The sequence below is a fragment of the Acipenser ruthenus genome, chromosome 54 (assembly GCF_902713425.1).
Source record: "Acipenser ruthenus chromosome 54, fAciRut3.2 maternal haplotype, whole genome shotgun sequence".
Classification (NCBI taxonomy): domain Eukaryota; kingdom Metazoa; phylum Chordata; class Actinopteri; order Acipenseriformes; family Acipenseridae; genus Acipenser; species Acipenser ruthenus.
The window spans coordinates 497855-511462 of record NC_081242.1 but is presented as its reverse complement, the minus strand read 5'-3'; the positions used below and the strand labels follow the sequence as shown (position 1 = coordinate 511462).

General features: G+C 38.7%; 2 protein-coding genes across 2 annotated transcripts in view; one reads left to right on the top strand and one right to left on the bottom strand.

The window, feature by feature from the left end:
• The first annotated feature begins 222 nt into the window (after positions 1-222).
• LOC117398017 (up-regulator of cell proliferation-like) lies at positions 223-8025 on the top strand. Its single transcript, XM_033997006.3, has 3 exons — positions 223-337; positions 2047-2192; positions 3013-8025. The coding sequence occupies exons 2-3, from the start codon at positions 2153-2155 to the stop codon at positions 7749-7751; spliced, it is 4779 nt and encodes a 1592-aa protein (XP_033852897.3). The 5' UTR covers positions 223-337; positions 2047-2152; the 3' UTR covers positions 7752-8025.
• A 3373-nt stretch (positions 8026-11398) lies between these two features.
• Positions 11399-13608, bottom strand: part of LOC131723352 (serine protease 33-like) — a 9511-nt gene continuing 7301 nt past the window's right edge. The window contains exon 6 of the mRNA XM_059017037.1: positions 11399-13209. Coding sequence (XP_058873020.1) covers positions 12862-13209 — 348 coding nt within the window. The 3' untranslated portion in view covers positions 11399-12861. The remainder of the gene's footprint in view (positions 13210-13608) is intronic.

Genomic DNA, 13608 nt, shown 5'->3' with positions numbered 1-13608 from the left:
GGTAATTGTATGTAAAAAATAATGTGATATCTTGTAACAATTGTAAGTCGCCCTGGATTAGGACGTCTGCTAAGAAATAAATAATAACAATAAGCGCAATATGAAATAAGATGCTAAACGGCTACTGAAAGTAAAGGAAAAAAAAAAATCCCTACTTACATTTTTCATTAGCCAAGATCCTTGTTGTTAACCCACCCCCTTTGTGACTGACAGTAAAGGTATTTAGATAAGCAGTGTGCACTATAAAAGGGATTGTCCATTCCCACACTAACCGTCTCCAAGACAGACCTTCAACCTTGAACAGGAATCAGTGATGCAGCAAGCGTGCTAGGATTAGGTAAGGGAATTATTATTATTATTATTATTATTATTATGAATTTATTTATTTGGTAGATATCTTTATCCAAGGTGACTTACAGGTGTTACAGGGCAGTACAGAGTTACAATGCAAGATTAATGTTTAAACATAGGAGAGTTTGCAGGAAGTGAATGTTATACTGCTGTAAAATACAATATGAACTAGGATTCAATAAGTTAACATTACAGCAAGTTATATCTACAGTGACATGTTAGCAGTGCAATAGTGCAAGGATAGCGCATCAGCTGAGGGTCCAGTAACGTGGTGCTGAGGTCAGGTGAGTCCAGCGCAGAGCAGGAGGGGCGGAGCGGGAGATCTACAAGCGCAGTCTGAATAGTGGGGGGGTGGGGGGGGGTGAGGTGGTGGATCCAGGATTTGTCTGTGTTTGTGTTTGTTTGTGTGTGTGTGGGCAGGTATTACTGTCAACGTGCAGACAAAATTTGAGAAAATGTCCCCACAAAGATAGTAACTCCTGAAAAAACTACGTTGTGTGAATGTCCCCACTTAGTAAGACACCTTTTTTAAGAACTAAATATGCCTTCAAAAAAAAAGTGCCAAAATATTTCGTTTTTTGTTGACTTTCACCATGTGTGGAGTTTTGCCTGATTGGAGTTAGAAATAGTAAATAAAAATATAGTGAGAGTCAATGAGAACTCCCCACAAATATAGGAATGCAAACGTGTGTGTGTGTGTGTGTATATATATGTGTGTGTGTGTGCGTGTGTGTATATAAGTGTGTGTGTGTGTGTGTGTGTGTGTGTGCAAGATCCATATTTAAATACAGTGCAGTTTAAAGTAAGTGACAATAATAACACTACCAGAATACAATATGCACTAGGGTGCAGCAAGCTAGGATCACAGCAAGTTATATCTACAATTATATATTATATCTACAAGTAGTGCGATAGTGCAATATGAAATGAAATGCTAAAAGGCTGCTGAAAGTGAAACTGAAGAAGTGAAGGAGAAAAAAAATCCCTACTTTACATTTTTCATCAGCCAAGATCCTTGTTGTTAACCCACACCCTTTGTGACAGTAAAGATATTTACAAACTTTCTGATAGTAAAGATATTTAGATAAGCAGTGTGCAAATGTTATACTGCTGTAAAATACAATATGAAGAAGAAGTTATATCTACAATGACTTATTAGCAGTGCAATAGTGCAAGGATAGCGCATCAGCTGAGGGTCCAGTAACGTGGTGCTGAGGTCAGGTGAGTCCAGCGCAGAGCAGGAGGGGCGGAGCAAGAGATCTACAAGCGCAGTCTGAATAGTGGGGGGGTGGGGGAGGTGAGGTGGTGGATCCAGGATTTGTCTATGTGTGTGTGTGTTTGTCTGTGTGTGTGTGTGTGTTTGTGTGTGTGTGTGTGTGGGCAGGTATTACTATCAATGTGCAGACATAATTTGAAAATGTCCCCACAAAGATAGTCATGGCGAAAATTCACAGCAGGCAAGAGAGACCAGGGAGCAGACAGAAAAGCTACCTACTCGAGGTCAGAATTTCGCAGGGATAATTCCACGAGGTACAGAAACTCGTGGTTTGCTTTTAATTGAGCAATATTTGTATACTAGCATGATTTTTTCCACTAATGTGTGGATTTCAAATTCAAGAAAAGTTGTCCTTCCTTCGCCTTCACAGTTGACTACCAATCAATGGCAATTAACTTTTGTATTTGTAAATGTACAAGGGGCAGATGCTGCGAATGTGACAGATGTTAAAACCAGCCTGGAAAGTGTACAAGGAGCCCACCTCTAGAAAGCCAGGAAAAACGTACAGTCTCCACATTTTTCATCATGTCAGCCAGTGCCAAAAACAAGGACCATGCAAACGAAAGTGAGTAGAAACAGAATGCCTTTTTTATTGCACCTTCAAATCATTAAAAAAAAATAAGATATGATTAGTTGCAACCTACAATGATTGACATTTGGAGTTTGCGTGCAATATTCTGAACATATTCAAAAAACATGCCCTTTGTTTATTCTGAGCCTTTATTAAAAAATAATTAACCAAAAGTTTTGCATCACCCAACTGAATGAACTCATTTTACAGCATAAAGTCAAATGAAACCTGCTTAATGATGCTGCGTTAACATATTGAATTACGCACCCTGCACAACGAGAAATGTGTTTTGTGGCTGGTGTGGAGCCACATGTTATATTGTTTAATTGTTTTGTTTTATTAGTTAATTAGAAAAGTGTGGGGGCTCCCGAGGGGCGCATCCAGTAAAGGCGCTCCGCGTGGAGTGCAGGATGTGCTCTATAGCCTGGAGATCGCAGGTTCGAATGCAGGCTATGTCACAGCCGACCGTGACCGGGAGTTCCTAGGGGGCGGCGCACAATTGGCCGAGCGCCGCCCGGGTAGGGAGGGCTTAGGTCGGCAGGGGAATCCACGGTTCACGGCGCATCAGCGACCCTTGTGGCCGATAGGGTGCCTGTGGCTCTGCAGTGGAGCCATTCAGATCTGTGTTGTCCTCCGGCACTATAGGTCTGGTGGCTTCGCTGTGGATCACCAGTGCGAAAAATGACGGATTGGCAGGAGCACTTTTCGGAGGACGCGTGTTCCAGCCTCCTGCCTTTGAAATGTAATCTCAATAGTTGCCTAGTTTCCAAATTATAGAGAACTGAATTTCGCGTTTTTTTTTCTATGCTTGCAGACAAAAAACTGGATGAACTGCTGCTCAAGTTAGGACTGACAAGCAAACTCACATTAGGTGCTGTCCTTGAGATCAGCCCACAGAGTGTGACAGATCAACCAATCCAGTCCCTAAAAGATCTTCCCAGTCACTTTCTGAAAAGACTGATGATGGTGAATGTGACAGCTAGAAGTAGTGAGTGTCCGGATGCCATGAACAGGACAAAAACAGCCGCAAAACCTCCGGACCTTGACAGTATTTTTGACGGTTTGTGCAGTAATGATAATTGTGACGACAATCGAATCAATCCGCTGGATCTCATCACAGCTCTCTTCCTGTCCGCCGACAGCTTCCTGCAGCAGGAAATGCTGTCAAAAATGTCGATGTGTCAGTTTGCTGTACCTCTCTTGCTCCCTGACTGCAGCACCAGTCAGTGTACATTAATGCTGTGGGCCATGCGAGACATTGTGAAGGAGTGGAGACCCCACTCACTAGCAGAGACAAAAGGGTTTGTAGAAGACAGTATAGTCAGCACTGCCATGCCAATGATCTCTTTTGTTAGGCTGGGTGACTGCAGTTTATCAAAGTCTCAAATTCTGAATCAGGTTCTCAGTAACCACCAGCAGTACCATGACTTCTTCATCCATCGCAATATGGGGTGTGGGGATGTTTCACGAGAGATTTCAAATGGTTTAGTTGAGACCAGTTGGTACCTTCCTTGCGGTAACAAAAATGTAGACATCTTTTCAGAACCCATAGCTATTGCTACACTCCGAGGAGACATATGCTCCTTTGAGACACAGTTCAGCTTTTTAGTGCAAACATCATCAGCTGTTTTTGTGTTTTTTGATAGCATAGAAGAGAATGAGTACAGGTTACTGGCATCACTGAAGAATACCAAAGCACAGCTGATTCTGGTTCTTAATAACACTCAGAATACAAATCTTACCACTGTGAAAAAACTGGCTGCAGAGTTAAAATTAGATGCAAATAATATCCTAATTAAGGGCAAACAGATGAATGATGCAGAGTTTACTAATAACCTACGCAAGGCCATGAAGGGCATTGTGCAAAGCAAGCCAAATATGGTGCGAACAGAAGACATGTCTGCAACAGCACTCGAATTAGGCATTTCTGTTGATGAAGAGTGTACTGAATGTCAAAATGCAAAGAAAAGTGCCAAAGAAATTACTGCTCAAATTGGCAAAATAATAAAGATCCCTCAATACAAGGATGAAAAGCTAACTTTGCAAGGTCAACCTTGGAAGAATCTGGCAAAATTAGAAAAAGAGGAGTGTAGACTAGAAGACGCAGGAGACCAGAATCTTGAACAATATAAGTCTCAGCTGCAGGAGGAAAAACAGAAACTACGACAAGAACAAAGCAAGTGCAGGACTCCTAAAGCAATGGAGAAATTTATCAAGGCAATAGCCAACTCAAACAAAAGAGAAAGAGCCTATTTCCTGAAGTGGATGAGGCTGAACTTGGATGGTATTGCACGAAAAGAACTCTCTCTACTCCGTAAGGAATATAAAGAAAAATGTACAGATTTAACAGATCAAAAAAATAAACGTGCAATTGAAGACTTGGACCAAAAAATATTAAAAAGTTCCCTTGGAATGGAACATTTCATGCGTGAAATTGGACAGATTTATGAAGCAGCGTGCTCCCTTCCTGACAATGCTGAATCTCGCCAGCAGTTTCAACATCTTCCCAGCGTTGTGGCTGATCTGCTGTTGGATGGCTTCCCTCTTGAGCTGGTGGATGGAGATGCATCAAATATCCCTGTAAGGTGGGTGACTGATGTCCTAACTGAGCTCCACAGGAAAGTCCAACCCAAGAGCAGGCTGCTGGTTGTAACAGTGCTGGGAGTCCAAAGCACTGGGAAGTCTACCCTCCTCAACACAATGTTTGGGGTTCAGTTTGCAGTTAGCAGTGGCAGATGCACAAGAGGAGCCTTCATGCTGTTAATCAGAGTCAAAGAGGATCTTAAAGAAGAGCTGAACTGTGATTTTATCTTGTTAATCGACACTGAAGGTCTAAAATCTCCAGAACTGGCAGAACTAGAAGACAGCTACGAACATGACAATGAGCTTGCAACACTGGTTGTAGGTTTGAGTGACATCACCATAGTAAACATTGCAATGGAGAACTCCACAGAGATGAAGGATATCCTGCAGATCGTGGTGCACGCCTTTCTTAGAATGAAAATAGTGGGGAAGAAGCCGAAGTGCCAGTTTGTGCACCAGAATGTCGGGGGGGTGTCTGCTCACAACAAAAACATGACAGAAAGGAAGCATCTTTTGAAGCATCTTAATGAGATGACAGAGATAGCCGCCAAAATGGAGAAGCAACAATCTGTCAGTAAATTCACTGACGTTATGGAGTACGATGCAGAGAACAGTAACTGGTACATCCCTGGCCTGTGGCATGGCATTCCACCGATGGCACCAGTGAACACAGGCTACAGTGAAGCTGTGTATGAGTTCAAGAAGAGTCTGTTTGAGGTTTTAAAACACTGCAAAGACGATCAGCCTCCTGCACATATTACAGAGTTCCTGGAGTGGATGGAAAGCTTGTGGAAATCTGTTAAATATGAGAATTTCATTTTCAGCTTCAGAAATACACTGGTGGCTGATGCTTACAATGACCTCTGCATTGCATTTTCTAAATGGGAATGGTCCTTCCGAAAACACATGTTTTCATGGGCGGCAGAGGCAGAGGTGCGCATTTCTAACTTCAAGAGTAACCAGCCTACAAACCTCACTGATTTACTGAGATATTTACGATTAGAGGCAACTCAGGAACTGGCATCTGAAGAAAAGAAAATCAGTGACCAACTGGCTGAATACTACAAGAAAAAGGAAAGACATGTTCGTCTTGTGGAAAAATACAGAGAAGACTTTAGGAACAGCATTAAAAGTCTTACAAAAGAAACTGATAATGCTATTCGTAACACACTGGACAAAGCCATGGCAATTAAAAAAGGAATGACAAAGTTAAAAGATATTCATGAAACGGATACTGCAGCAATTGAACGGAAAGTACTGGACGTGCTGAAAGACTGTAGGGAGAGGGGTGTAGACTTATCTGATACGCAGCTGGATGAAGAATTTGAAAATATGTGGCGGGAGACCATGTATGAACTCAACATCAAGGCAATGGACAAGAAAGATGTTGCATCAAATGTCTTTAAGCAACTGAGAACCAATTTAGAGAGACAGGGCAGCGCAGTTCAGGAACAGTTAAATAACGTGAAGGATTTTACGAAATGTGGAGTAACAGCTTTTGAGGTGCATGATAAGAATCACTTCCAGAAATGTTCTTTTTTTAAAAGAGTGCTAAATGTTTTCAAAAACACCATAAAACAGACAGAAGAGATGGCAAACAATTTAATTGGACAGTGCAAAGATTATGTTTCAAAACAAAAAGAAAGAAAGACAGATTACCATGACATTTACACCAGAGAGTTGCTCGTAATGATAGATGAAACACTGGAGGAGACGAATAATAAGAAACTCAAAACCAATCCAGCTTTTGAAGTCGAATTAAAGCTGCATATCTGTGGTTTTGCCGCAAAGGGATTTCAGCAGATGCATGAACAGTTCCTCATGGAGAACAACCCTGAGCAACAGCTGGAAAAGTTTAAAACTCAGTACAAATCAACATTCGTAGATCTTTATCATAAAAAGGATCAACGCCAAAAGAAAGCAAAGGAATTTGTCAATCTCTGCCTCACACCTGCAGTAAGAGAATATGTTCACAGAACTCTCGGGATTGAAATTGTAGATGCAATTCTGACTGGTGGAGAATCTGTGAAATACAGCTCCCGGTCCTTCTTCCAGTTCACCATTCTAAAGCAGCTGTTGACTGAAGGAAACGTTAGTAGCTACGTGCGATACACTAACAGCTACAAGTATTTTGTCAAGGAGTGTATTTTGGATCGCATCATCTGCCACTTTACAAAAGACGCTTCCATTGGTGATTTAGAAATCAAATGTCTTGACGTGATAACAACGAAAATAGAACAAGCTGTCAAAACCGCACAAACAGGGAAAGATAACGCAGCCCTCCCTAACGACAGCAAAGGCACATCGATATTCATTGAAAACATCTGCAGCATTCTGAGCAAAGATATTGTGATTCCCCAGGACACGTTGGGAGGAATTACTTTCCAGATCACGGCAAAGTATGAAGAGTTTGTGACGGATCTTCAGACTTTTCTGAAGGAAATGAACAAATTGTTACGCGCCGAATTTTCTAAGGGATGCAAAATTGAGGAGAAACTTAAAAATCTACCCTTCAAGCCGCAGGACGAGCTGTTCAAGAGGGTGTTTGGCTGTGGGGAGCAGTGTCCGTTCTGTAAGGTCCCCTGTGAGGCAGGAGGCAAGGAGCACAGAGAACACCACGCATCCGTGCATCGACCACAAGGGCTGGGTATGTGCAGCTATGAAGGATCTGAGAAACTAGTCGAAACGATATGTACAACCGATGTGTATAGTGAAAATAAATTTAAGAATATTGACATAGAGGGGAAGGCTCATCCCTATAAAGACTATCGGAGATTCTACCCTGACTGGAACATTGCCCCCGATGCCAGTATTGAAGCCTCTGACTACTGGAAGTACATCCTGACTACATTTAATGAACAATTTGCAAAGGAGTTTAATGCACAGCCTGCTGATATCCCTAAGCAATGGAAAAGCATAACAAAGAAACAAGCACTGAAGAGTTTGCAGGAATTGTTCAACGTCAAATAAATCAGAAGATGTTTGATGCATAAAGTTTGCTTATCCAAAAAAAATCCCAAGCATTAGACAGAGCATAAAAAAAGACATCAAGTCACTTCAAATATGGGTTGTGGGATATACAGAAAATGACTAAGTGCTTTAGGTCAGGAGTTAAACTGCCTTGCTTTTAGATAACTGCTTTAAAAAATGACATTTCAAGATGAGCATGTCATTACTTCAGTATAATGTCTGATAATGTATATAGGCCTATATATATATATATATATATATATATATATATATATATATATATATATATATATATATATATATATATAATTTGTTTATTTAGCAGACGCCTTTATCCAAGGCGACTTACAGGGACTAGGGTGTGTGAACTATGCATCATCTGCAGAGTCACTTACAACTACGTCTCACCCGAAAGACGGAGCACAAGGAGGTTAAGTGAGTCAGTGGTTGAGGTGGGATTTGAACCAGGGACCTTCTGGTTACAAGCCTGTTTCTTTAACCACTGGACCACACAGCCTCCTTATTTTATATATATATATATATATCGAAAACAGTCTGAAATCCTAATCCTTGAATCATGTGTGTGTTTCAGGTGATAAATGTAGTACTCATCAGTGCCAGTAGGCAAGTGATTTATAAATGAGGATTTATTGTATACTGTTTGGTGATTAAATTGTGTTTTTATTATCATGTGTTTTAACTGGGAAGTAGTTTAAAGCCCGTATCAATGTTATATTAGTAGGTTACCTGATTGGAAATCATTTGTGTCAACCTTGGTGATTAAATTGTGTTTTTATTATCATGTAATTTAACTGGGAAATAGTTTAAAGCCTGTATCAATGTTATATTAGTAGGTTACCTGATTGGAAATCATTTGTGTCAACCTTGGTGATTAAATTGTGTTTTTATTATCATGTATTTTAACTGGGAAATAGTTTAAAGCCTGTATCAATGTTATATTAGTAGGTTACCTGATTGGAAATCATTTGTGTCAACCTTGGTGATTAAATTGTGTTTTTATTATCATGTATTTTAACTGGGAAATAGTTTAAAGCCCGTATCAATGTTATATTAGTAGGTTACCTGATTGGAAATCATTTGTGTCAACCTTAGGGCTAATGATGTTACAACCCGATTTAAAAACAAAAAGATTCAGGTTGTGTAAAATGAACTTTTTTTTTTTTTTTTTTTGCATCTTACCGTTTTCAAATTCACAAAAAAAATAAATGAATACTTTAGACGATGTGAATTTGCATAAGATTTTATTATTATTATTATTATTATTATTATTATTATTATTATTATTATTATTATTATTATTATTATTATTACCTATGTATCTTTATTGTCCCGTGATGTGTTTCTGTTTTCTTGGATATTTGGCAGGATTTACGAAGTTGAGCAGGCCCATTCAGTTTATGCAACCGCTGTAACGACACACATAATAATAATAATAATAATAATAATAATAATAATAATAATAATAATAATAATAATAATAATAACCCGGTCCCTCTCCGACCCCCAAAAAAGGTTCCCCCCCCAAAAAAACCCAAAACGATTTGCCAGGCCTACTACATGTTTAAATATTCAAGGCCCTACCTTTTCAATGAAAGTGTGCAGGAGGCAATATTTTTCATCCAGATGGCAAAAACGATTAATTAATAAAAATAAATAAATAAATAAATAAATAAATAAATAAATAAATCGCCGCTAGGCTTATTTTTCCACTAAAAAAACACTGACTCGCTGTGTAAATAATATAACGTGAAACATAACATGCTCTACCTCACTCGCTGATAAAGAATTCAACCACTTATAATAATAATAATAATAATAATAATAATAATAATAATAATAATAATAATAATTTGTGTTATCTGGTTTTTTTTTTCGACGCTGTCATGAAGGCGGACCAGAACAACGCAGCCGCAGCGCGCGCGCAGCTTGCCGTTATTTTCCCAGTTCGAAAGAGAAGCCGTGGGGCGCGTGCTGATTATTTTCGCGCCTCTCTGCAGAGATACAAACACAGCGCCGTTTCTACCGGTATGTTTTACACCACCAAAAAAAAAAAGGGGATGAAATAAGACTTTTACTGGTTTTACTATGAGTTTAAGAAATCACACCTGAGCTTGTTAGCTGTACCGTCCTGTATTGAGTCTTATTGCCATCCCTTGCAAAGTATAGTAAAGCATTGAATCGAGCATTTCACAGTATATTATTATTTATTTCTTAACGGACGCCCTTATGCAGGGCGATTTACAGTTCTTACAAAATATCACAATACAATATCGCATTATAAAATATCACAATACAATATCGCATTATAAAATATCACAGTGCAATATCGCATTATAAAATATCACAGTGCAATATCGCATTATAAAATATCACATTACAATATTGCATTATAAAATATCACAGTGCAATATCGCATTATAAAACATCACAGTGCAATATCGCATTATAAAATATCACAGTGCAATATTGCATTATAAAATATCACATTACAATATTGCATTATAAAATATCACAATACAATATCGCATTATAAAATATCACAGTGCAATATCGCATTATAAAATATCACAATACAATATTGCATTATAAAATATCACAGTGCAATATTGCATTATAAAATATCACAGTGCAATATCGCATTATAAAATATCACAGTGCAATATCGCATTATAAAATATCACAGTGCAATATCGCATTATAAAATATCACATTACAATATTGCATTATAAAATATCACAGTGCAATATCGCATTATAAAATATCACAGTGCAATATCGCATTATAAAATATCACAGTGCAATATTGCATTATAAAATATCACATTACAATATTGCATTATAAAATATCACAGTGCAATATTGCATTATAAAATATCACATTACAATATTGCATTATAAAATATCACATTACAATATTGCATTATAAAATATCACAGTGCAATATTGCATTATAAAATATCACATTACAATATTGCATTATAAAATATCACAGTGCAATATTGCATTATAAAATATCACAGTGCAATATTGCATTATAAAATATCACAGTGCAATATCGCATTATAAAATATCACATTACAATATTGCATTATAAAATATCACAGTGCAATATTGCATTATAAAATATCACAGTGCAATATTGCATTATAAAATATCACAATACAATATTGCATTATAAAATATCACATTACAATATTGCATTATAAAATATCACAGTGCACTATTGCATTATAAAATATCACAGTGCAATATCGCATTATAAAATATCACAGTGCAATATTGCATTATAAAATATCACATTACAATATTGCATTATAAAATATCACATTACAATATTGCATTATAAAATATCACAGTGCAATATCGCATTATAAAATATCACAGTGCAATATCGCATTATAAAATATCACAGTGCAATATTGCATTATAAAATATCACAATACAATATTGCATTATAAAATATCACATTACAATATTGCATTATAAAATATCACAGTGCAATATTGCATTATAAAATATCACAGTGCAATATCGCATTATAAAATATCACAGTGCAATATTGCATTATAAAATATCACAGTGCAATATTGCATTATAAAATATCACATTACAATATTGCATTATAAAATATCACATTACAATATTGCATTATAAAATATCACAGTGCAATATCGCATTATAAAATATCACAGTGCAATATCGCATTATAAAATATCACATTACAATATTGCATTATAAAATATCACATTACAATATTGCATTATAAAATATAAAATTATCTTGCTCTTATATATATATATATAGGCAAGGTACAGACATAGGCAAGCATGGTAAACACAGAAAACTATTATTATAAACACAGAAAAGTACTATTATTATTATTATTATTATTATTATTATTATTATTATTAGTAGTAGTAGTAGTAGTAGTAGTAGTAGTAGTAGTAGTAGTAGTAGTAGTAGTAGTAGTAGTATTACATACAAGGTTTATTCTTAAATAAATTAGATTAGCTGATATAAAACTGAGGTACAAAGAGAGTGTAAGAGAATGAAACTTACTCTCAACACGATCAGACATCCGACTTAGAAATGTGTTGTAATGTTTAAAATTCATGCAAACAGTTATGCCAATAGGGCAGCAGTGTGGGGTAGTGGTTAGGGGCTCTGGACTCTTGACCGGAGGGTCGTGGGTTCAATCCCAGGTGGGGGGGACACTGCTGCTGTACCCTTGAGCAAGGTACTTTACCTAGATTGCTCCAGTAAAAACCCAACTGTATAAATGGGGAATTGTATGTAAAAATAATGTGATATCTGTATAATGTGAAATAATGTATAATGTGATATCTTGTAACAATTGTAAGTCGCCCTGGATATTTATTTCTTAGCAGACGCCCTTATCCAGGGCGACTTACAATCGTAAGGAAATACATTTCAAGTGTTACAGTACAAGTAATAATACAATTAAGAGCAAGATAAATACAATGACTTTGGTTCAAGCAAGTACAAGTATATGACGAAATACAATTCAATAATACAGCAGATAACAGTGTCAGTGATAGTTACACCAGGATATGATTAAATACAAAAAATACTACAGATTAAACACTTGGCAGATTACAGTACTCTGAAGTACAGGATTAAGGCCATTTAAAAAAATATATATATTTTTTAAATTGCCTCATTTCTAAATTTCTAGGTGATGCAAAACTTCTTGGACAGTGCAGTAGGTTCCATTATGAAACATGTAAATACCTGAGTCTTTGCTGACCTCTAGCGGCCATTTGTTTGCACTGGCAAACATTATTATTGTTGAGTCATTTAGCAGACGCTTTTATCCAAAGCGACTCACAGAGACTAGAGAGGGTGAACTCTGCATCATCAACAACTGCTGCTGCTGCTGCTGCTGCAGAGTCACTTCCAATAGGAGCTCGTTTGTTTGACGTCTCATCCGAAGGACGGAGCACAAGGAGGTGAAGTGACTCGCTCAGGGTCACACACACACACGCACGCGCGCACGCACACAGGGAGTCAGTGGCTGAGCCGGGATTTGAACCTCCTGGTATCAAAACCCCTTTGGAACGCCAAGCCTTCTACAAAGCCATTAGCACAGTCCATACAGCCAATATCAGCAGGCTCATGGCGCTTGATTTGAAGGGGCAAGCTCTGTTGGAGTTTGACTTCACAGTTGTTGGATACGTTTGGGGTGAGATGGCATTCCCGGCGGTCAGATTGGACTGAGAGTTCTGACTAGTGCTCAGCCCAGCCGTGGTTTGGTTGGTCAGCATCAGGGTCTCTTGGATCCATGGCAGGAAGGAAGTGACACGCGAGTACACCCCGAGCTGGTTGGGCTCGGCGCAGCCGATCCCCCAGCTGACAATCCCAGCCAGTGTCCAGGAGCCGTCCGGACTGGGGCACACCAAGGGACCCCCAGAGTCTCCCTGGGGGAGAGACAGAGAGAGGAGAGAGGAGAGGGTTAGAGAGGAGAGAGGGAGAGGAGAGAGGAGAGAGAGGAGAGAGGAGAGAGGAGAGAGAGAGGAGAGGGTTAGAGAGGAGAGAGGGAGAGGAGAGAGGGAGAGAAGAGAGAGCGGGAGGAGAGAGGGGGAGGAGAGGAGAGAGAGAGAGAGGGAGAGGAGAGAGGAGAGAGATGAGAGAGGAGAGAGGAGAGGGTTAGAGAGGAGAGAGGGAGAGGAGAGAGGGGGAGGAGAGGAGAGAGAGAGAGGGAAGAGGGAGAGGAGAGAGAGGAGAGAGGAGAGAGGGGGAGGAGAGAGGGGGAGGAGAGGAGAGAGAGAGAGGGAAGAGGGAGAGGAGAGAGAGGAGAGAGGAGAGAGGGGGAGGAG

Coding starts and splice junctions, on each gene's coding strand:
- LOC117398017 (XM_033997006.3), top strand. CDS start 2,153: ATGTCAGCCAGTGCCAAAAACAAGGACCATGCAAACGAAA. Junction 2,193..3,012: donor CAAGGACCATGCAAACGAAA/GTGAGTAGAAAC, acceptor CTATGCTTGCAG/ACAAAAAACTGGATGAACTG.